The sequence below is a fragment of the Sorex fumeus genome, unplaced genomic scaffold (assembly GCF_029834395.1).
Source record: "Sorex fumeus unplaced genomic scaffold, SorFum_2.1 ptg000098l, whole genome shotgun sequence".
NCBI classification, from domain to species: Eukaryota; Metazoa; Chordata; class Mammalia; order Eulipotyphla; family Soricidae; genus Sorex; species Sorex fumeus.
This window is the reverse complement of record NW_026606155.1, coordinates 20,362,499-20,383,556: the sequence shown is the minus strand read 5'-3', so window position 1 is coordinate 20,383,556 and position 21,058 is coordinate 20,362,499. Positions and strand designations below refer to the sequence as shown.

General features: G+C 53.7%; 1 protein-coding gene across 8 annotated transcripts in view; it reads left to right on the top strand.

Moving 5' to 3' along the window:
- TTLL5 (tubulin tyrosine ligase like 5) overlaps nt 1-21,058 on the top strand; it is a 286,995-nt gene that overhangs the window by 248,022 nt on the left and 17,915 nt on the right. For 6 of the 8 annotated variants that reach the window (XM_056133741.1, XM_056133747.1, XM_056133746.1 and 3 more), the window contains 2 exons: nt 1,243-1,325; nt 5,167-5,277. The exons of 1 other annotated variant lie outside the window; for it this stretch is intronic. In XM_056133741.1, coding sequence (XP_055989716.1) covers nt 1,243-1,325; nt 5,167-5,276 — 193 coding nt within the window. In that variant the 3' untranslated portion in view covers nt 5,277. The remainder of the gene's footprint in view (nt 1-1,242; nt 1,326-5,166; nt 5,278-21,058) is intronic. One more of the 8 variants, XM_056133743.1, reaches the window with a different exon arrangement.

The window sequence follows — 21,058 nt, the reverse complement described above, 5'->3', positions numbered from 1 at the left end:
CCCAGCTGCAGTCTTGGTCAGTGCAGTGAGAGCACTGCACTACAGAGCCGACTGCATCAGTAGAGCCTCATGCCGCTCCCACACGCCTTGGATGTGTGACTGGGGAGACTGCCCCAAGGATCCAGCATCTTTGGTCCTGTCTCTTGCCCGCTGTGGCTCCAAGGACCTCTAAGACGCCAGCACTAGCGGGGCTCCGTGTGCTGGATCATTCCTCTGCGCTCTCTGTGCCCAGCTCCCCGCGAGATCCCATTGGACCCCACAACCCTCAGAGTCACTGATGTCTCGGTGGTGTCGGATACCTGGGTTTTTTTTTTTTGATGGACTATTAGTACTTTATTTACTTAAAATATTGGAGCCCTGAACTAATTTAAGTCCTTTTATATTTGTTTTTTGTTTGTTTGTTTTTAATTTTTATTAGTGAAACACCATGAGGTACAGTTGTAGACTTACAACTTTCGTGCTTGGGTTTCAGTTATACAACGATCGAGTACCCATCCCTCCACCAGTGCCCATTCTCCACCACCACGGATCCCAGTATCCCTCCCACCCCCCATCCCCCTACCCCACCCTGCCTCTGGCAGAGCATTCTCTTTTGTTCTTTCTCTCCTTTTGGGTGCTGTAGTTTGCAAAAGAGGCATTGAGTGGCAGTTATGTTCGGTTTATAGTCTACTTTCAGTATGCATCTCCCATTCTGCTTTGAAAGGTATTCGCAGCTCAGTCCCTGTCTGTCCACCCTGGCTGAGAACCACCACATTCCACGGCACTCTCGCCATTATAAAACACCTTTGTGTTTTAGCCCTCTGAGTACCGGGAGCTTCGCTTACGTGTTCAGTAAACAAAAGTTGCTCAAATACTTGGAGACACCAGGCCCTCTCTGTGCAGTGGGGGGCACGGGGGCAAGCCAGGCCTGTGCCTTCTTGAAGGTTCATCCCTGGGAGAGAAGGGCCATGGGTAGAAATGTGGGCCTATCCCATCAGATGGCATTTGAACCAAGTCTTGATGCCAAGTGGGGCTGTGGGACCCTCCAGCCCCCAGCCCCAGTCCCCTCAGCAGTTGCCAGAGGCAAAGCCTTTGGAGACCTGTCCTTAGTGTTTTGTTAGCTCCCCCTTTCCAGGGCTGGGGACGCCTCCCGGCTCCTCTCTGTGCTCAGGGGCGGGAACCAGACCTGGGCTTCCTGTATGCCGAGGTCAACCTGCCCCGAGGCGGGCCCTGAGCTCACCTGTCTGTCTGCTTGTGTTTCAGAGGCTCCTCGACAGAAGCGCAACTGAATGGTCTTCAGAGCAGCCTCCCCCCTGCCAGCTTCGTGCCCAGCGCCAGCACCACAGGTAAGCGGGCACGCCGGCCCTCCCAAAGGGGGACGGTGGGGACAGAGCCTGGGGCCTTTTGCTCTTCTGCCTGCAGAGATGGCGCCCTCACAGGGTGGGGAGCCGGGGCCCATGACCCTTTTTTGGGGTTCCATTCTTCTTGAACGTGATAATGGCCACAGGGAGACAGAGTGGTTTTCTGGAACCACTTCCCTTGGGTCCCTGTGGCTCCCCCCGTCTGTGGGGCTGAGGCCTGTCAACGGCACTTCCCAGCCCACATCATCCCATGTGCAGTCTCTCCCTTCCTCTTCACCTCAGGCCCGAGAGCAGGGGGGGCGGGGGGGAGGTGTGGTTCTCGTCTCCCCCAGCGCCCCACCCCCAAGGCTCAGGAAGTGGAGGGCCTGGCCTCTGGAGGCAGAGCTGGGCTCTGAGGGCTAGCGGGACCACGTGCTGACCTTCTCGAGCCCACCCCTCGGTGTGAGAGCCCACTCTCCAGGAAGAGTTTGCCACGCGTGGTAGCAAGTCATACACGTATACCAACCAGCAGGAAAGCGAGTCGCTCTGATTCCATTGAGCAGGATTTCAGCCTGGAGCCCAGGCTGTTGGGAAGGGGCTGAGCCAAGCACCAGGGCAGACACAGGGAGGCCGGAACAGGTGCCACCGAGAGGGACAGCTGACCGCAGGGACCGGGTGTCGGTTTGCGGGGTGCTTTACAAAGAGGAACTGGGGTATCCACCAAACCAGCTCGTACTGCAGGACCCTGCTCCCCATTCTGTGTCGGACAATGCGAAGACTCAGGCAGAGCAAAGTATCTCTAAACTTGCTCAGATCCATCTGGCCTGGCTGTTTTTGTGGGGCTGGGGATTTTGTAGGAAAAGAAACCTCTAGGCGTAAAACCTGGGATGTGGACGCGTCAGCCAGGAGTGGGGCGATGCAGGGTGCAAGGAATGTCAGGAGGAAGGAACGACTTTGGAAAAGGCAGGGCTAGGGGGTATGTGAAATGTGTGGCGTTCTAGAACCTTCTGTGTCAGTGTGGCCAGGGAGGAGGGCATGAACCAGGAGTGGCAATAGAAGAGGGTACAGAGGTAACAAGGCCACTTTATAAGCTGTAGGGGCAGAAAGGAGCCACCAAGGATTTTGGTGGGGCGAAGGGGAGTGCGGGTTCAGATCATGCACCTTAAGATGCTTTTGGGGTCTCAGGAGTCTGGAGTGGCACGTGCCTACTGTGCTCATGTGGTGACTCCACACAGGTGTGTGTAGGCTCTGGGACCCCCGCCCCTCCCCAGGTCAGGCAGTCATATGCTGTGAGCATAAAGGTTCTGCTCTCCACTTAAGATCTTAGCACCTGTATGCTGGACATATTTTGTGGACACTCACTCCCCCCCTCCCACCCCACCCAAAGAATAACTAGGCCATGGTGGCTCCTTTTTATTTTGTTCTGTTTTAGGGGCTATGCCCAGCGCTGTTTAGGGGTAACTCCTAGCTCAGCATTCAGGGATCACTCCTGGCCAATTTGGAGGACCATATGGGATGCCGGGAATCTAACCTGGCTCAGCCATGTGCAAGGCAAGTGCCCTGCTCGCTGTGCTATTGCTCCTGTGGTTCTTTTTAAGGATGTCACGTTTTCCTGTGGAACACCTAGGAACTGAGAGGTGGGCTGGCTAGGGACAGTCCAGGTCTGGTTGGCAGCCCCTGCCCCCCACCCCAACCCCTCAGACAGAGCCCCTCAGCACCTTGCACTTGCTCACACCCAGGAGAAGTTCCCAAAGCCTCGGGGAGCGGGAAACCTCTACCTTCTCTGCGCATCTGGCTAGCCCAGCGGAGGCAGTGGAGTCTCGGCCAGAACATTGATTGACCATTGAGACCACTCAGGTTTTGTAGCAGTGCATCTGGTGTCGGCTTGAAACCTCGGAGCCAGGAGAAGGCAGAGTGCTTCCATCTGACAGTCTATTCAGTGCTCTGGGCCCGCCTGCCCCTGAGATAAGCCCGTGACCTCTCTCTCTTTTGCTCATACAGCTCATACAGAGCCTCATGGTTGGCTCTGTCAATCAGTGGAAATTAACACTCACCCCCACCTCCCCCCTTGAATTTGTTCTTGTTTGGTGACTGCCCTGGTGTTCCTTATCCTTGATTAAAGAAGCATTGATGGCCATGGTGAAGATTTGAGGTTCACTTGCCGTGCTCCCAGTAAACATTTTGCCCTCAGTAAGTAGTAAACAACTCTGGGGGAGTTGTCTGTACAGCTTGAGTTCAGTGTTCCGACCACACATCTTCCTGGATTTCTGTATTGCATTTGGTCTGCAGGAGTTCCCGGGGCTCTGAAGGGGGTCCCATCAGATGGGGTGACACTGCTGTTGGAACATGTTTCTTTAAGCTTGTGAGAAAGGAGGACCCTGCCAGACGCCAAACGGTTTGCAGAGGTAGGAACTTGGTGCCCCTGCTGGAATCTCTCCGCTGACTCTGAACGGTCTTTAGCCCCTGTCTGATCCAGTGATCTCCGCTGGTGGAACGTGGTATTCGTGAGCCCACAAAGATAGCAGAGGTCTGTTTCCTGGCCCCTTAACCTTTCCCCCGCATGGGCCAGCCAGGCCCCGTGCTCCGTGACTTTGTTTGTCAGGCCGCTGGCCGAGAGAGCGCCCCATCCCAGACACTGCTCGGAAATGGCTCGTGGCCTTTCCCGCTGCCAGGGCCCAGCCTTTGCGCGTTAGGGCCGTTGCATGAGGCTGTGCAGGTGAGCGAGATCCCCAGGCAGAGGGCACAAGCCCCCTCGCGTCCCCTTTCCTGGGCTTCTCTGCCTCTGGCTCTGCATCGCGTGTTTGCTGTGGAAGGGATGGTGTCAAGGCAGCAAATCTGGAGATTTGAGGGAGAAACTGAAGTGAGGGCCTTTTGACTCCAAGCTCGCCCACTGGGGCGTTGTTCTTAGGAGGTGGTGCCGGTGAGCGGGACTGACAGAGACGTGGGTACAATCCCTGAGCCCCCTTCCCACTGCTGCCCGGAGAATGTGACCCTCTGCCTGTGGGGAGCTGCGACTGGCCCCCACTCTGCAATCCTTCCTGCCCCAGCTATCCTCAGCCTTTCCTGTCCTCGTCCCCCCGCCCATCCACCTCTTTGGGTTTTTGTTTTTGAAGCTCGTGTTGGACTGCAGTTGGTTGAAAGTGCGCCAGCCCCAGATTCCATTTCCAGGGGGTGAGGGTTGGGGTCCTTGTCACATGTTACTTCCGGCACTACCCTGGGTAGGAAGCACTGTCGCTCTGTGCTCTTTGCGTGGAATCGGGACCCCCCCCAAGCAGTGACTCTCTGCCCATTTCTCTAGGCGCCCTCTTGGAAGGCAAGTGACTGGGCCCCGGGCTCTCTCTCTCCGGCCAGGGACTCATTTAATAGGAAGTGAACTCGGGAGAGCTGAAACCCTAAGGATCTAGGAGTCACTCTTAAGTCCAAGTGAAATCATTCGCCTGGCAGCACTCGGCAGAAGGATCTGCTTTCACTCACAGACTTATGTGCTTTCCACCTTGCCTTCTATAGTTGATAGAAGTCTTGGATGGATCCAGAGCATACCAGATTCAAGATCAAAAGAAACTCCTTGGGATTTTGGTCCTGCTAGCTTATACCCTTTTAAGTATTCTCTTTTTTTCTCCCCGAGTGGCAAAGGTATAGAATTTGGACAATTGGTCAATCCATTAGAAAGCGCACATGAGGGCTTGGCTGTAGTTTCGGGCAGGAAATGGGGTGGTAGTGTCTGGGAGAATGTGGCTCCCCCAAAACCTAGTTTTAGATGGTCCTTTCCACCAAGAGCAAATTAAGCGTTAAGTAGGGCTTTTTTTTTTCTTCCTTCTTCTTCTTTTTTTTTCCCCACACTTTCCAGGATCTTTGAAACTTCCCCAGGTTATTTTCGCCAGATCCAAACTTTTGTCCACACACCCTGGAGTAATAGGACAGAGAAAATCAAAGTCGGTGAAGTCAGGGCCACTTTAAGGTAACAGTAAGAATAAAAGCGTACTTTCTTATTAGAACTTGCTGACTTGATGCCGCCACGGGAGGCCTAGTAACGGTCAAGTAACTGTTTCTCGAAATGACATAGAAAACGAAATTTCATAGCCAAAGCTCACTCCCAGACTGGGGGTCCGAGCTGCAGCGGGGTGGCGGCTGTCATGGCCCGCCAGTAGATGGCGCTATCGCAGTTAACAACAACAACAAAATTTTAATATTCCTGAGCCTTTTGTTTAAAAATCTGGGGACACTGAGGCCAATAAAAAAATAGAAGCTAAGCTTTCTCAGGTAAACGATGATAGAATGTATTGGAAAGCATACTATTCGGAAGCCAGATTGCAGTCACCTCTAAAGAGAGTGAATGTTATTTAAGGCTTTTAGATTAGAGCTGGATGGCTAGAGAATAATGTTTTCAGATCCTTGAATGCAGAGAAGGAATTCCCCCCCCCTTTTTTTTTTAACTTTTGGTGATAATACTTTAGTCTTTAATGAATTATTTAAGGTAAACATAGGCTATGATAGGGAGCAAAGCGAAGTATAAACCCCATCCTCCCACCCATCCAAGTAGAAGTCCTCATGGAGGAAAGGCCCGGTTCCTTCTGGCAAAGCTGCACTCCCTCTTCACCAGCGCTGCCCCTCAGGAACAGTTCCCTGCTGTGGCTTCCAAGCGTTTCCGAAAATTCTGTGAAACCACAGGGTTCTAAAGGTCCCTTTTCTCCTCGTGCTCGCGTGCACCGAAGCATTCCTGGTACACCTGCCATGAGCTTACTCCTCTTCTTCCCTCAAGGGGGATGTTTGTAAACATCTTTGAGAAGCATTATTCGTCAAAATCCCTTGGGCAGGCAAAGGCAGGAGGAAAACTATTTCCCCACCGCAGGCTTCATTTACATTGGATCAGAAAGCTTCAAATATCTTTCCCCGGCCCAGCTAAACTCTTAAACAGAAAGGAATGAGAAGAGCGAAGGGAACACCAAATCCACGGCTTGGTCACCTACCAGAAGTTGAACCGAGAAACTGAAAACAACCAGAGCTCGCGGGGTGAATCCTTAGCCAGCGGGGCCTTTGATGCTGCTCCCGAACAGCCTTCCCCCCCCCCCCCCCCCTTGAGGAGCAGCTCATAAAACAGAGAAAACTGGAGCGAGAAGGTCAATGTTTCCTTCAGGAGACTGGCAGCCAGAAAAGCGAAGGTGACCTCACGCTCCAAACCAAACCTCCGGCCTGCCAAGAAGAACTGACTTTGTCCGCCCCGTTTCCAGGACTGTGAGATTTGGACCTGCCCGCAGTTAGTAATATCGCTTTCCTTGAACCTATTTCGTTCATTTCCCTTATAATCCGCCCAGAACATTACATGGCAAAATAAGCTCGTCCGCAAGAAGCCTTGGGAAGGAGCCCATCGCTCAACATTGAAATCTCTGTGACCGTCAGCCCGCAGAGGCCAGGCTGCCCGCAGCTCAGCCCCGAGCGGACAGTGTTAAGCTGCATGGGGAAGGACTGGCTGGAGGGGCAGAGCCCACGACAGGCCTCCAAAACCCAGCTTCCCCCACCAGCTCCCCCACAGAGGGCTGCCTGTCCACTCAAGGAGGTTGCACAGAGGCATTGGAGGTTGCTGACAGAACAGGGTCCAGGGTCCATAGCCTGGGTGATGACCCAGTCAAAAACAAGTCACACACACTTCCAGTTCCAGAACCTCTTACACTGGGTGTGGCCATGGATAGGCAGGACAGCAGAGAAGTGAGTGTGTGTGTGTGTGTGTGTGTGTGTGTGAGAGAGAGAGAGAGAGAGAGAGAGAGAGAGAGAGAGTCTTGAGTGTATATGAGTATGTGAGTGAATGAGTGTGTGAGTGTGTATATGTGTGAGTATGTATGTGAGAGTGAGTGTGTGTGAATGTGAGTGTGAGTATGATTGTGTGTGTGTGAGACTGAGAGTGTGTAAGAGTGTGCATATGTGAGAATGTGTGTGCAAGAGTGTACATATGTGAGAATGTGTGTGAGTGTGAGTGTTGTGTATTTGAGTGAGTGTGTATGTGAGAGTGTGTGTGTAAGAGTGTGTGTGTATGTGGAGAGTGAGTGTGTGTGAGTGTGAATGTGAGTGTGAGTATGATAGTGTGTATGAGACTGAGAGTGTGTGCGTGAGTGCGCATATGTGAGAATGTGTGTATGAGTGTGTGAGTGTTGTGTGTTTGAGTGAGTATGTATGTGAGAGTGTGTGTGTAAGAGTGTGTGTATGTGAGCGTGTATGTGAGAGTGTGTGTGAATGTGAGTGTGAGTATGATAGTATGTGTATGTATGAGACTGTGAGTATGTGTTTTGAGTGTGCATATGTGAAAATGTGTGTGTATGAGTGTGAGTGTTGTGTGAGTGAGTGTATATGTGAGAGTGTGTGTGTGTGTGTGTGTGTGTGTGTGAGTGACGCAGGGCTGGGAAACATGAGCTGGCTGGATGAGAGGGAAGGTGGTACCGACACTTGGGAGGGTGTGTGAGATTATGTGTGTGAGTGTGCATATGAGAGAGTATGTGTATGAGTGTGAGTGTGTGTGTGTGTGTGTGATGCAGCCCACCCCCACACACGGTGGCATGATTACATGCATTGTCTGGTGCTTTCTTAGGTTCTCAGTCTCTTTGACTTTTATTCACCCTGGAGCCAATTCCGTTGACTGTTTTCTATCTTTTTGATGCTTGGGCGTTTGGGGGCCTTCCAGACCCGGGGAGAGACTGCCCCTCCCAGGGCCAGCTGAGTGTCTCAGAATAATACCAGCTTGCCCACAAGCAGGCCCGGTGTATCCACACCAACCCTCCCAACTGTCTGTCCCCCCTGCCCCCTCGCCCAGCCAACTCTCACGTTACCTGGCCCTGAGTCACCCCAGGACCAGGGAGCGGTAAGAGGCACTCCCACTTTATCCTGAAGCCGGAATTACTCAAGTAAACCAACCCAAAACTGTTCTCTCTGCCCAGCAATCCGAGATAAGCCCCAGCCCAGACCTCCCCCTCGCCCGTGTGGCATGCAGTGACCACCTGCCTGGGACCCGCAGGTTTGACATGCTTGTTCTCTGAATCAACAGGAAGAGAACTTGACTCTGGCCTTCCAGGAACCAGGGGAGGAAGCCCAGCTCAGATAGGCGACCGGGGCCAGAGCCATAGGACAGCAGATTGGGCACTGTCCTCGCCGCACAGCCAACCTGGGCTTGATGTCTAGCACCATCTCCGGTCCCCCTGGGCCCCACCAGGAGTGTTCCCTGAGCGCCGAGCCAGGAGTAAGCCCTGAGCACCAAGGGGCCCCAAAACAAAAGCAAATATTAGGCGACCATCACCCACTTCTTAGCAGCTGGTCGTGGAAATCGCTTCCATAGAGGCTGGATTACACAAGTGATGTTTCAGCAGTCAGTGTTTTGTTAGCTTCACTCTGGCTGCAACCACACAAGAGGGAGGTGGATCCCTCCACATGGCAAAATGTCCTGGCCGCCAGCCATTGAAATTTCATGCTTTCCTGTCCCGAGGCCCCTTTCATTGCACTCGGTAACCATCTCTGCCTTCAGAAACAAAGCTCCAACTTAGCCAAACTACCTGGCTTGTCGGTCAGAGAGGAAAGTCCTGACTTTCAGGGGCGGGGAGTGGACCCAGAAGGGGGGGTGTCTAAGAGCCCAGCCAAAGGCGGTGCATTTCACTTGCCCGGACGAAAAGCAGGGAGCTCTATTTCCGAGCTGCATTAAGCAATGGGCTACTGAGAAAGATAACATCTGAAAATGAAGATTGTCTCTTGCCGAGCTGGCCCTGTCCCAGGAGGAGAGTGATGAGTCTTCAGTTGTTAACAATCGCCACTTTGTTGGGCAGAGGGGAGGGAAGCTCAGTGGGCCCTCTCCACTGGCATTGCGGTCACAAGACGGCATCCTCCTGGGGAGAACGCCTGGCACCCCCAGGTGGCTGGCTTCGTGTCTGCTGCTGCCACCACCAGGCAGAGGTGGCCTGGCCTTTGCAGCCACAGGGTCCTGCTTATCCTGTCACCCTGCGCAGAGCAGGTTAACCCGCCTGACACGGCCCTCCACTGGGGGTCTGTGGACTGACGGCTTGTTCCCAGCCTGGGCTCTGGGGGTCTCCGGCCCACTGACCCACACACCGTGCTGCAAGCCTCAGTGAGCGGGCACGTGCCTCCGCACAGCCGTCCTTCTCGCCTCAGGACATAATTGCTCCCCAAAGCTCCAACGACGAGGCATGCCAAGCCATGCCTGGCTTTGGAAAAAGCACGCCGTGCACATGGAAATACTTAGCACTCTGTCCGCCGATCTGTAGAATCTGAGCGGGGCTCCGGGGAGTGTGGGTGGGCGAAGGGAGCGTGGGGCCTATCACCCCGTAATTGGCACCGATAATGAGCCTTTCTTCTCTCAACCCCCGAGCAGGAGAAATGAGAATGAGGAGCATGAGTAGGAAAACTGGAAAACTTGGACCTCTCTTTGTCCTCACTCCCTGGGTATCCAGGAGCACTTTTCTCTAGAACCTTCCATCCAGGTTAATAGTTCCTGAGCCCCGAGAGGTACCACTTACACATGCGGAGCATCCCTGGAGAGCCATAATTAAAGCGTAGCACGATCCCCAGTAGGACACGGGGCCATAGCTGACAAAGCCAGCCAGGTTGTAAGAGGACAAGGTGAGACACACACACACACACACACACACACACACACACACACACACACACACGGTGTGAGTCGATTCCCCACTGCATACTAGTGCTCTGTGCTTCTTGCTAGCAGGTAGGAGGGTCACTATTTTATATCGATGGGAACAAAAGGCAGTTTTGAGGGTGGCCCTATCCTGCCCCTTCCAGTTGCTACTTATCTACTTCCCAGGGAAAGAAAGAGGCATGAAGGAAGCCCAAAAAATGATACTTGGGAATTTGACCTTTATTTGAAAAAAAAAAAAAAACTTACTCTGGCTGGGCTGGAGCGATAGCACAGCGGTAGGGCGTTTGCCTTGCACACAGCTGACCAGGGCTGACCCAGATTCGATTCCTCCGCCCCTCTCGGAGAGCCCGGCAAGCTACCAAGAGTATCTCGCCCGCATGGCAAAGCCTGGCAAGCTCCCCGTGATGTATTCGATATGCCAAACACAGTAACAAGTCTCACAATGGAGACATTACTGGACCCGCTCCAGCAAATCAATGAACAACAGTAGCTACAGTGCTACTCCGGCTGAGCTGCAAATAATAATAATAATAATAATAATAGTCAAGAACCATTATTTCTCGGATGTTGGAATATGGAATTTTAAAAGCTGCACTTCTATCATCTTAGCAGGGTGACTCCTCCTAAGCCTTCCCTTCCCCTCCCCCCGCCCGACCTTTCTGCTTCTCCCCACCATCAGTTGTCATGGGCACCTGCCTGTAGTCTCGCCCACTGCCTTCAGTTGCTTGCAAACAGTATCTGGGCGACTGAGGAGAGAGACGATCTCCATTGCCCTCTGTCCCAGAGTATCACTGGACATAAACCCGGGGAGCAACCAGATCCTGTGGACGCCTGCACCCTTGCTGGGGGCAGTCTCGGTGCTGGTGGGCCAGCAGCCAGTGTCGGCCCCGCCCCAGACCAGCATCTCTGATGGTTTTCGGCAGCCAGCACCTTCGTACCGCCCGCCAGGGCCTCTCCGGGTGCTTGTCTCAGCACCACAAAAGGGCAGCGTCAGGAGCCTAGGCATCCGTTCACCCAGCAGCGCGTCCAGTGCAGCCCACCTGGGCAGAGCTTGACCAGCCGGAGTGAGAGCCTGGCCCAGTCCCCTGCGCTGGCCGCTCGCCAGTGTGTCCAGGGCTGGCACTGCCCCCGGCAGATTACATCAGAGACTGCGCAGACTGCATGGCTGGCGTTGGTTTACAAGGCTTAGAAGTTTCCAGCCCCCATAAAAGGGGAGACCACTCACATCCCCCTCCCAAGGGAACAGTGTATCTATGTCCCCCCCCAACCCTCACATTCCTCCCCGCTGGTCACCACCATATTGGTGTGAGACTCCAGTGGTTTTCGTTTGCTTTGTCTCATTAAGACAGTGAAGTCAACTGGGGTTCCTTTATCCTCTGCTTTTCCCACCTCCCCCTGGTGCCCCCACTTCTCTAAGAATATAAAGGTGAGTCCAAAAAATGTATATATAAACATATAGATAGCTAGATAGTAAACATATGTAGTATACAGATATATATATATAGATATATATATATCTATATATATATATCACCAAAGATTTCCATCGGAAGCAAACCCTAAGCGGGAGATGAGCCTGGTCCATGTACTAAGGAGTGCTCTTGGATCATTACCTAGAAGGGAAGGGAAGGGGAGGGGAGAGGAGGGGAGGGGAGGGAAGGGGAGGGGACTGGCCAGAGGAGAAGTTGATCTGGGCTCCTGCAGGAGACTCCCTACCCACCCCCTTCACCCCCACCCCGACATCTACAAATCTCGGAAGGCATGGGGCTGGACATGGTTCAGCATCTATAAGGCTCTGGGTTTGATCCCTGCGCCCAAAATAAGGAGGAAAAAAAAAATTGGGATCACACCAAGCAGAACCAACTCTTAGGCCAAAGATGTAACCTGGAAGCTTCCAGAATGGCAAGGAGGAGGTGTGGGGAGAGATTGGGTCCACGGGGATGGCTGGCTTTGGGCCGTGAACAGCGTGGGCACAATCAGACCCCGAAGCCCAGGGCTGTGACCAGTGTGCTTCTGCCACACAGAGAAAGGACACCCCAGCCAGGTGGCCATTCAGATTGTGGGCTGAGCGCAGCTCTGAGTCCACTGTTGCCTGCGCTTCCTTGGAAGAAGACGTGCCCCGCGGTCAGGCGATGGCACCCCCAGACAGCTGAGGCAGCAGTGCAGGAGGCACGCCCTGAGGGGCCGGGAGCAGCCTGGCACAGGGCCAACACTTAGCAAGGGAAGGCGGCTCTCAGCAGCGCCACACCAGTCCAGTTCATGCGAGATAGCACCGCTGCTGCCCTCTCCCCATCTCGGGAGCACCTCCTTTTGCTTGTTAACTTGGGGGGCCCCACCAGTGGTGCTCAGGGTTTCCTCTTGCCTTTGCACTCAGGGTTCGCTCCTGGCAGGGCGTGGGGGACCATAGGGATGCTGGAGACCCAACCCAGCTTAGCCTCAGATAAGGCAAGTGCCTTCCCCGCTACCCTGCCCCTCCAGCCCTGTAACCAGCACTTGGAAGCCAGTTCGGAACTCTCTGCCTGCCTCGGGGTCTGTTCTCCAAACTTCAGTCCGCCCCCTTCCCCCCACTTTCTCTACACTGACCGTTGTCACCTTCTCTGAACTTCCCGCCATCTCTCAGCACCTTGACAAACACTGTCCCCGCTGAGAGGCTGTCCCCAAAGTATTATGCCCCGGGAAGGGAGTTTCACCCACACGTTGCCCAGACCAGATGCGAAGATGCAAATGCAAAGGCCCCTTTATTGCTAGCTCAAGCTAGGGTCTGAGTCACATCCAACACAGTGGGGTCTTGACAAGGACCCCGACTTTGAATTCTGAGCAGCTTACATAGGGTTTGATTACATAACAGCATTTTTCTAGGAACTTAACAATATGTTTCCAATTCTGTCCCAGTCCTGTCCGTGACTCAGAGACCAACACTGTGTTTCCAGTTCTTGGTCCCAGTCCGATCCCGTGACTCCACTTCCTTAGCCCTCTCTGCTTGGCTGGGTGCCACTGCCCATGCCCCTTACTCTGATAGGCTGTTCGCATGAGTCAGTTTACCTGCCCAGGGTGATAATTGTTTTCTGACAAGTCGAGATTTTCTAACAAGGGAAACCGAGACTTAGGCCTGCCTGCTGAGTTTTGGTCTTCAAGTGGAGCCTGTCATGGCTCCACTTCGGCCTCATAAGAAAAAGTGGCCAGCGTCTCTACACCGCGTCCCCTTGTGATTTCCCGTGTCTGGCCCGTGAGCCTCCAAGATGTGTTACCCGCCTCACCGGTGGAGAGCACCTAGGCCGGGCAGGAGCAGGCCCGCCCCAGGGCTGAATTGGCAGTCCTTCCTCTCGTGGGGAGAGCAAACTGAGCTGCGATCCCGGAACCCTCACCCCGCCCCTGTGGCACTGGCGCCAACTTCCTGCCTCACCTAGCCCTTGTTTCTGGCTGGGGTTATGCCACCACCTTGGGCTTCTTACCTCTGCTTGGCAAACTCAGAGACGGGAAGTGATGGCGAGGCCATGCAAGCCTTGGGGAGGTCAAGGAGGCCAACCAGGGGCTAGGGAGATAGCACAGTGGGTAGGGCATTTGCCTTGTACGCGGATGACCCGGGTTCGACTCCATGCATCCCATATGGTCCCCTGAGCACTGCCAGGAGTAACTCCTGAGTGCAGTGCCAGGAGTAACCTCTGTGCATCGCTGGGCATTACCCAGAAAGCAAAAAAAAAAAAAGCAAAGAGGCCATCCAGGCGGCTTTGTCCCAGAACCTGCGGAGCTCTCTGCTCCCACCCAGACGCCCCTTCCTCAGCCCCGACCCTAGTGAGCCCCCTGCCCCTCACTCCCGCAGATGGAGGCCACGGGGGGGAGGGGGGGCAGGCTCTGCCATGTGTCTCTGAGGGAAAAGCACTTCTGCCTGGCAGATGGGACTGGGGGCGGGGGGGTGAAGCCAGGTGCCCAGGCGCTCTGCAGAGGTTGGAAGAAAGGGTGTGGGGTTCATCACCTGGGGGTCTGTCAGAAGAGTAGCCCCTCCAGCTCACGGGATTGCAGCCACTCAGTAGCTTTTGTGGGGAGGGCCCGAGTTTTCTTACCTGCCCAGAAGCCCAGAGGCAGGAGGTCCTGGGTTAGTGCAGCTGCGCAGAGACCTAACCAGAGCCAGACCTTCGCAGCCAGAGCCAGAGGACAGCAGGGAGGGTGGTTACCTTGCTCGCCATGTCCCCCGACTTGGTCTCTGGCACCAAGTAGGATCCCCTGGACTGCCCACAGTGACCCCTAAGTGCAGTGGGGCATGGCCTGAAAACACAAAACTCGGGGGGGGGGGGGGGAAGAGCCTCACTCCCCTCTCCAGCTCAGCATAGCCCCCTTACGCCCCGCTGCCCTCTCCTGATGTCACAGCGCCCCCCCACCCGCCCACTCTCACTTAACGCAGCCCATTCCCCTCCTGCAGCTGTTTGAGCTGGTTCCGGTGCCTGCAGGCACCACATCCCATCCACTCTCCAAGCAAGAAGAGGGAACGGGAAAGGGACAGGCAGGGCTAAAGACGGATGCCAGCTAAGTCACTAGTGAAAAGAAATGCCTTCCTTGGGCGCCGGGCCGTGAGCACCCACACCCCCTAGCAACAAGGGAGTCTGCAGGGGTGGGTGTCACTCAGTGGGGTATGTCACCCACACCCCGGGCACCCTGTAAGCCGAGACCCTCCCACTGAAGAAGGGGAGGACCTCCGGCGGAAGAACAACTTCATGTCCGTCACAGCACCTTTTCTCAGGGGTTAAAGCACTGGCCTTGAATGCAATGGCCTAGTTAAGTCCCCAGCACCATGGGGTATTCCCTGAGCCAGGAGTGATCCCCAAACAAACAAAAGCGTCTTTTCTTCCCGAGTGTCTTGGCCCATTGGGTGGGAGGCAGCACCTCTGGTAGCCCTCCTCACCGACTGTGAGCCTGCAGAGGGATATGCCTGGCTCTGGCCTGAGGTCCCAGACCTAGCTCTCCATGCAGGAGGACGGGGGCCTGTGCCCCAGAGAATCTCGTTATAGGTGAGGGAGACGTGAGGATCTGAGCCAGAGACAGAAGGGGAAAAGAAAAAAAGAAAAGTTTTTTTTTCTCCCAAATATTAACAGCTTTTTGGGGGAGAGAGCAGGGAATGAAGAAGTGTGTTTCACATTTGGAATCCCTCTTAAGTTAAAAAAAATAAATAAAAATGTACATAGTGGGACCAGAGCAATAGTATAGCAGGGAGGGCATTTGCCTAGCACACAGCTGACTGAGGTTCGATTCCCAGCATCCGATATGGTCCTCTGAGCACCGCCAGGAGTAATTTCTGAGTGCAGAGCCAGGAGTAAGCCCTGAGCATCACCAAGAGGTACCTGAAAAGCCAAAAAAAAAATGCATAGAAAAGAATGGATAGATTTATTTGATTTCTATGTGGGGGCCACACGCAATGGTGCTCAGAGGACCATATGGGATTCTGGGGATTGAACCTCAGTCAGCTTACTCCTGCTCTGCATGCAGGAATCACTCCAAGAGGCTTTGGGGGAGGCACATGGGCTGACCAGAATCCAACCTGGGTCGGTTGCATGCAAGGCAAATGCCCTAACCTTTGTACTATTGATCCAGCTCTGAAAAGAAGGGATTTAGAACTCTCTGTACTGGGGCCAGAGCAAGAGTACAACCGGTAGGATGCTTTCTTTAGTGTAGCTGACCCGGGTTAGATCCTCAGCCGCCCCCCCCCCCCCCCCCACACACACACACATGTGTTCCCCAGAGCACTGCCAGGAGTCATTCCTGAGCGCAGAGCCAGGAGTAAGCCCTGAGAACTGCTGAATGTAGCTCAAAAACCAAAAGGAAAAAGAAAGAAACCTTGGCTTAGTATTTACATTAAAGATGTTTATTCATTTAAAAATGAAGAATTTGCTCTAAGTATAAGTTTAGGATACACTGATTTACTGACACGAATTCTGGAGTTTTTGCTCCTGGTTTCTCTGCAGAAGAGTCATTATGAGTGCTTAAGTTATGCGAATGAACTTCTTTGCAAGTTTAATTTTGCTACAGCACTAAATTCTATCCACAGATGTTGTCTTCCTGAGATTTTGCTCACAGTCCAGTTTAAAAAAAAAAACAGAGAGGTTATTAATGACTTCTGTTTCGTTTCAAGAAAAGCGTCCTTGTGCTCAGTTCTGTGCTGAAATTCTCCAAGAGAATAGAGAAGGGGTCTGGTAATAGTAAGCTGGGGCATTTATTAACAGCACTAAAAACTTAATAGTAGGTGCCAGAGCAATGGTACAGCAAGTAAGGCTCTTGCCTTGCACACGACCAACCCGGGTTTTATCCCTTTTGCCCCATATGGCCCCCCAGGATTGATCCCTGAATAGATGTTTCTCTGAAGGGAAAAAAAAAACTTAAAAGAGTAATCTTTGAGCACCACCAGGTATGGCCCAAAAACAGAAAACTAAAACAACAACAACAACAAAAATTTAACAGTAAATATAAAAAGTCAAGACAGTGTGACACTGGAGAGTTCGGGGGAAGAGAGTGGCAGGTTCTGGAAATAAATCCATGTACCTGTGGCCAGTTGGTCCTTCGACCAAGGCGCCATCCTAGTCAGGAAGGAGAGAACGTGCCAGCTTGCAGCCGAGGAGACGGGTAGTGCTGGAACAGCGCATTATCCACATGCAGAAGAATGAAATCTGACCCCAGCTTCCTACCTCGGACATAGTGAACTCAGATTAGAGACGAGAGAGCTAGCATGGGGCTTAAGACCCTTGCCTTGGAGGTTGCCCATCCCAGGTCAGTTATGGCACAGCATGAGTGAGCACCACGGACCACAGGCGTGACCCCGAGCACAAACCTGGAAGGAACCCCAGGCACTGACCCCAAACTGCAACAACCCCTCCCCCTCCCCCTGGCACACTGATAGACGGTCTAACTATAAGGGCTGAAATTATGACATCCCTGAGCCAGCACTAGCACAGTGCACTGGCATGCATGCATCACATGCAGAAGACCCAAGCTCCATTCCCCAGCAACATACGGACCCCTTAAGTATGATTCGGAGCAGTCCCCAACCACAGAGCTAAGAGTGACCTCTCAGCACGTTCAGGAGTGGCCCACAAACAGAGAGACTGCACCTTATCAAAGAAGCGTCACATGCTTTGAAACTCACCTTTAAGAAATAAAACTAATAACTCACAGAAAGGAAGAATATATTAACAAATCATCTGGCAAAGGACTTGTTTCCATAGTATGCAGAAGTCTCTTAAAGGTCAGCGATTTTTTTTTTCACAGTATCACTGTCATCCTGTTGTTCATCGATTTCCTCGAGCAGGCACCAGTAACGTCTCCTTCGTCCTAGCCTTGAGATTTTAGAAAGTGCCACATTTGAGACTTTTTCAGGGTCAGGAGAATGAGACCCATCATTGTTACTGGTTTTTGGCATATTGAATACACCACGGGGAGTTTGCCAGACTCTGCCGTGTGGACAGGATACTTTTGGTATCCTGCCAGGTTCTCCAGAGTAAGAACTAGATAATAAGATGTCGCGCAGCCGCATGCTTCCGGGAGCTGGGTTTTATAGTCTCTGGGTCTTGGCCATTGATGGGATTACACAGAGCTGGGGGCAGTTGGTGGGTGTAACACCTACATACTGGAAGATAGGGGATCTGGGTGGAGGAGGCCCAGTCCCAATCTGAGCAGGCTTGGAGATCTACGCCCTGGGTTCCGCACACCTGGGTTCCTCTGCCAGTTCCTTCATGTGTGAGGCTTTTTTTTTTTTTAAGGCATTTAAGACTGGAGAGAGACAGCAGGTAGGGTTTGATCTCCGGCATCCCATACAGTCCTCCAAGCCCTACCAGGAGTGACTCCTGAGTTCAGATTCAGGAGTAATGCCTGAGCATCATCAGGTGTAACCCCAAAACTAATAATAATAACAACAATAGTAATAAAAGGCTTTCAACACGTTTTTTTAATAAACAGAAGGTTTCTCTGAAGAAGAAAAAAAGATGCACAAATTGACAACAAACACATGAAATGTCATGAGGGGAGTCAAGTCATGTGAGGCTACCTCATACCCCCTGGACATCTGGACGTAATCAGAAGGTCAGGCCAGGAGAGGGCTCAGTGGGCTGGAGCTGCAGGCCGACTCCAGCGTCCCAGGGCCCTGGCCCCGCCGGGTACCTCCCCCAGGGACACATATTAGGAATTGTCAGTGGCTCTGAAGACATTGACACTCTCGTGCATTGCATTGCAAGTGCGGATCTAAAACAGGGATGAGACCCTGGACGGTACCAAGGTAAGGCACTGCCGAGTTTGCAGCCGCAGCCATAACCCTGGTTTAAATTCCGGCACTACATTTGAACCCCCCCCCCCAATATTCCCAGGGGCCACTCCTGAGTACAGAGCCAGGAATAGTCCCTGGAGCACTATTGGGTATGACTCAAGAACCCCCCCAAAATAAATAGATAACATTGAGTCCAGCTGCTTTGGAAAAGAGTTTGGCAGTTTCTCAAACAGTCAACATAGTTACCGCCGTGTGAGCCAGCCTTTCTGCTCCTAAGGAGAGACCCAGGAGAGGTGGAAACAGATGTCCGTGTGGAAGTTGTGCATGCCAGCCCGGCTCAGGAGCCCCAGTGTGGAAGCAGCCACCTGAAATGTCTGGGTGATCCAGCGTGGCTGAGTGCAGTGGTGTCTTATCTCTCTCTGCAGGGGAATATTATCCAGGCCCGCAAAAGGAGGAAAGAAACAAAACATGGTCCGCCGAGGTGGACCCTTGCAAACGTAATACTTGGAGGGTCAGGCCATCTCGGAAGGCTTCCACTCGCTCGGTTCTGTTTATGCGAAGTGGCTCAAAGCAGTGGCTCCACAGAGACAGAAAGTAGATTGGTCCTTGCTCTGGGCTGGGGCCCGGGGCGCGGCTGGCCGCAGAGCACAGAGCGGCTTTGTAGAGTGATGAAACCCTGGTGAGATTAGTTTGGTCGCAGGGTTCCATGACCTCACCGAGGAGCACGCAGCCATACAACTTTGAGTGGGTGCTTTTGTTTTCTCTTGGGTTCCGGGGGAGCCATACCTGCAGTTCTCAGGGCCTTGGGGGTGGGGTGGGGGGAAAGCCCCTGGTGGTATGAGGCAGCTGTGCAGTGCTGGGATCAAACTCGAAGCTCCCGCAGCCGACACACACCCTCCAGCCCCTGGGGTCAGCCCCCACTCCAGTCACATGGGTGGTGTGTATCAGCTTGCGAAAATCCGATCTCAGTAGAGCTGGAACATCTAAGAAAGAAGCAATCCAGCGCGTGTTCCGGGTGAGCACGGATAGGCAGTGTTCTTTCATAAACACTTACTTTGCGCTCCATTCCTGATCCTTCCTCCAGCAGCCCCTTGACTGCGCCCTTTGTGGCCGGCCCGCGCAGGGGTGGGGGTGGGGTGGAGGCGCTCTGCGGGCCCGTGGCTTCGCCTCTCGTTTTTTAACCTTCCAAAGAAGGTGGTGTCCCGGGAGGCGGCAGCTGACTTGGCCCGGCCTCGCTGGCTGTTCTCCCCGTTTGGAAAGGTACCGGGCTCCGGGGGTATTTCTGTGGCTTTAGTCAGCCTGGAGCATGGGGGGCCTTGAATGTAATTTCAGAGCCTTAAGCTGCTCCTCGTGCTCCAGATCCAAGACAGAGCAGCTGAGAATGGGGCTGGCTGCGCCGCCAATTGCTTCTCCCCTCTTGCTAATCCTTTGATGCTACCCTCTGCACACACACACCCCTCTGTCCCCCTGTCCTGTGGACCACTTGTGATAGGACTGAGCAAGTGGTGGAGACTCTGAAAGGGGATTCTTAGGGGCGCCCCCCAGGCCCTGGCCTGCGGGGTGCTCTTGATGTTCAGGGCCAGGGGGGCCCCCCGGGAGCTAATAACAAACGCTCCCCCATGGAGGCCAGCCCTGCAGGGAAGACCTGACTCCACCCTCTACCCCTGCCAAGGCCAGGCCTAGCCGAGCTGCCAGGGCCACCAGGGAGAGCAGCGCCCGTTGCTAGGTGAAGACAAGGAGCAGCCTCAGCCCGCTAGACTCCGAGAGCCCCCGCTCAGACTCAGGGGTTACCGGAAGGGCATCAAATCATAGCACAGAGGCCATCAGAAACCATCTTCGTTATAGCCTGACCCTTTGTTACCTGGTCCAGGTGTCAGGGTGTGCTGGGCCAGGAAGACGGCTCCCAGGGCTCAGCACACGCTTGGCATGCGGGAGCCCCGGATTTGCTCCCCATCACCTCCAGATGCGATGGGCAGGTACCCCGGAGTGGGTCCTCCCCTCCCCCAAAATGATTGTGGTCCTTATTTTAAAATTCCTCCATCTCTTTCCCAGAAACTTTATAACACCCCCCCGCCCATGAAAATATTTTTTTTTTCAGAATCAGCCCAAATCTAGTCTCGTTCTCTCCCCAGATGAGTAAATAGAGTGGTGTGCTAAGATATTCATGACGTTTGCATTTACAGAAGCACTTCCCCACAAGGATGGAGAAATGAGCCGATAAGGGGGTGGATGGTTCGGTAATAAGTATGCCCCCACCCCCAGGCACAAGCGTCCCTCCAGCCACTGCCCTCTCCCCCCACCACAGGGAGGGGCACAGCAGGAACCGCCAGTCTCTGGCGTTCTGTAAGAAACAAAGCATTTGCTGACAGAGAGCAGGTTAATCCCGCTGCTGCCCCGTTTCCCTTTCAGAAAGGGTGGGAGTGGGCCATGAGACAAAGTATTAGGTTTCACATCTGTTCCAGGAATTCTCGGCATCAATCCATTTTACTTCCAAGCACCCTAAAGCGTCCCTGGGAGCTCGACCTCAGCACCCTCGGGTATTTGTGGGTGCAGAGCGGCTGGCCGGCTCCCCTCCCCCCCGGGGAGAGATCCTGGGTCAGGCGTCTGGAGGAGGGAGTCCGGCCCCCGTACCTCCGTGATCTGATGGTTCCCACCTCGCTCTGCTCTTCCCAGAGGCCCTTCTGCAGGGAGCGTGAGCATGGCAGCCGGGTAACACGTAAGAAGAGGCCCCAACTCAAACATCAGAGGTGCCGGCTCTCTGCCCGGCTTTGCTGCCATTTGTGTGTGGTCCTGGGCAGCTCCCCAAACCTCTTTGGGCGCAGGGCCCTCATCTGTAAACTTAGGGTGATG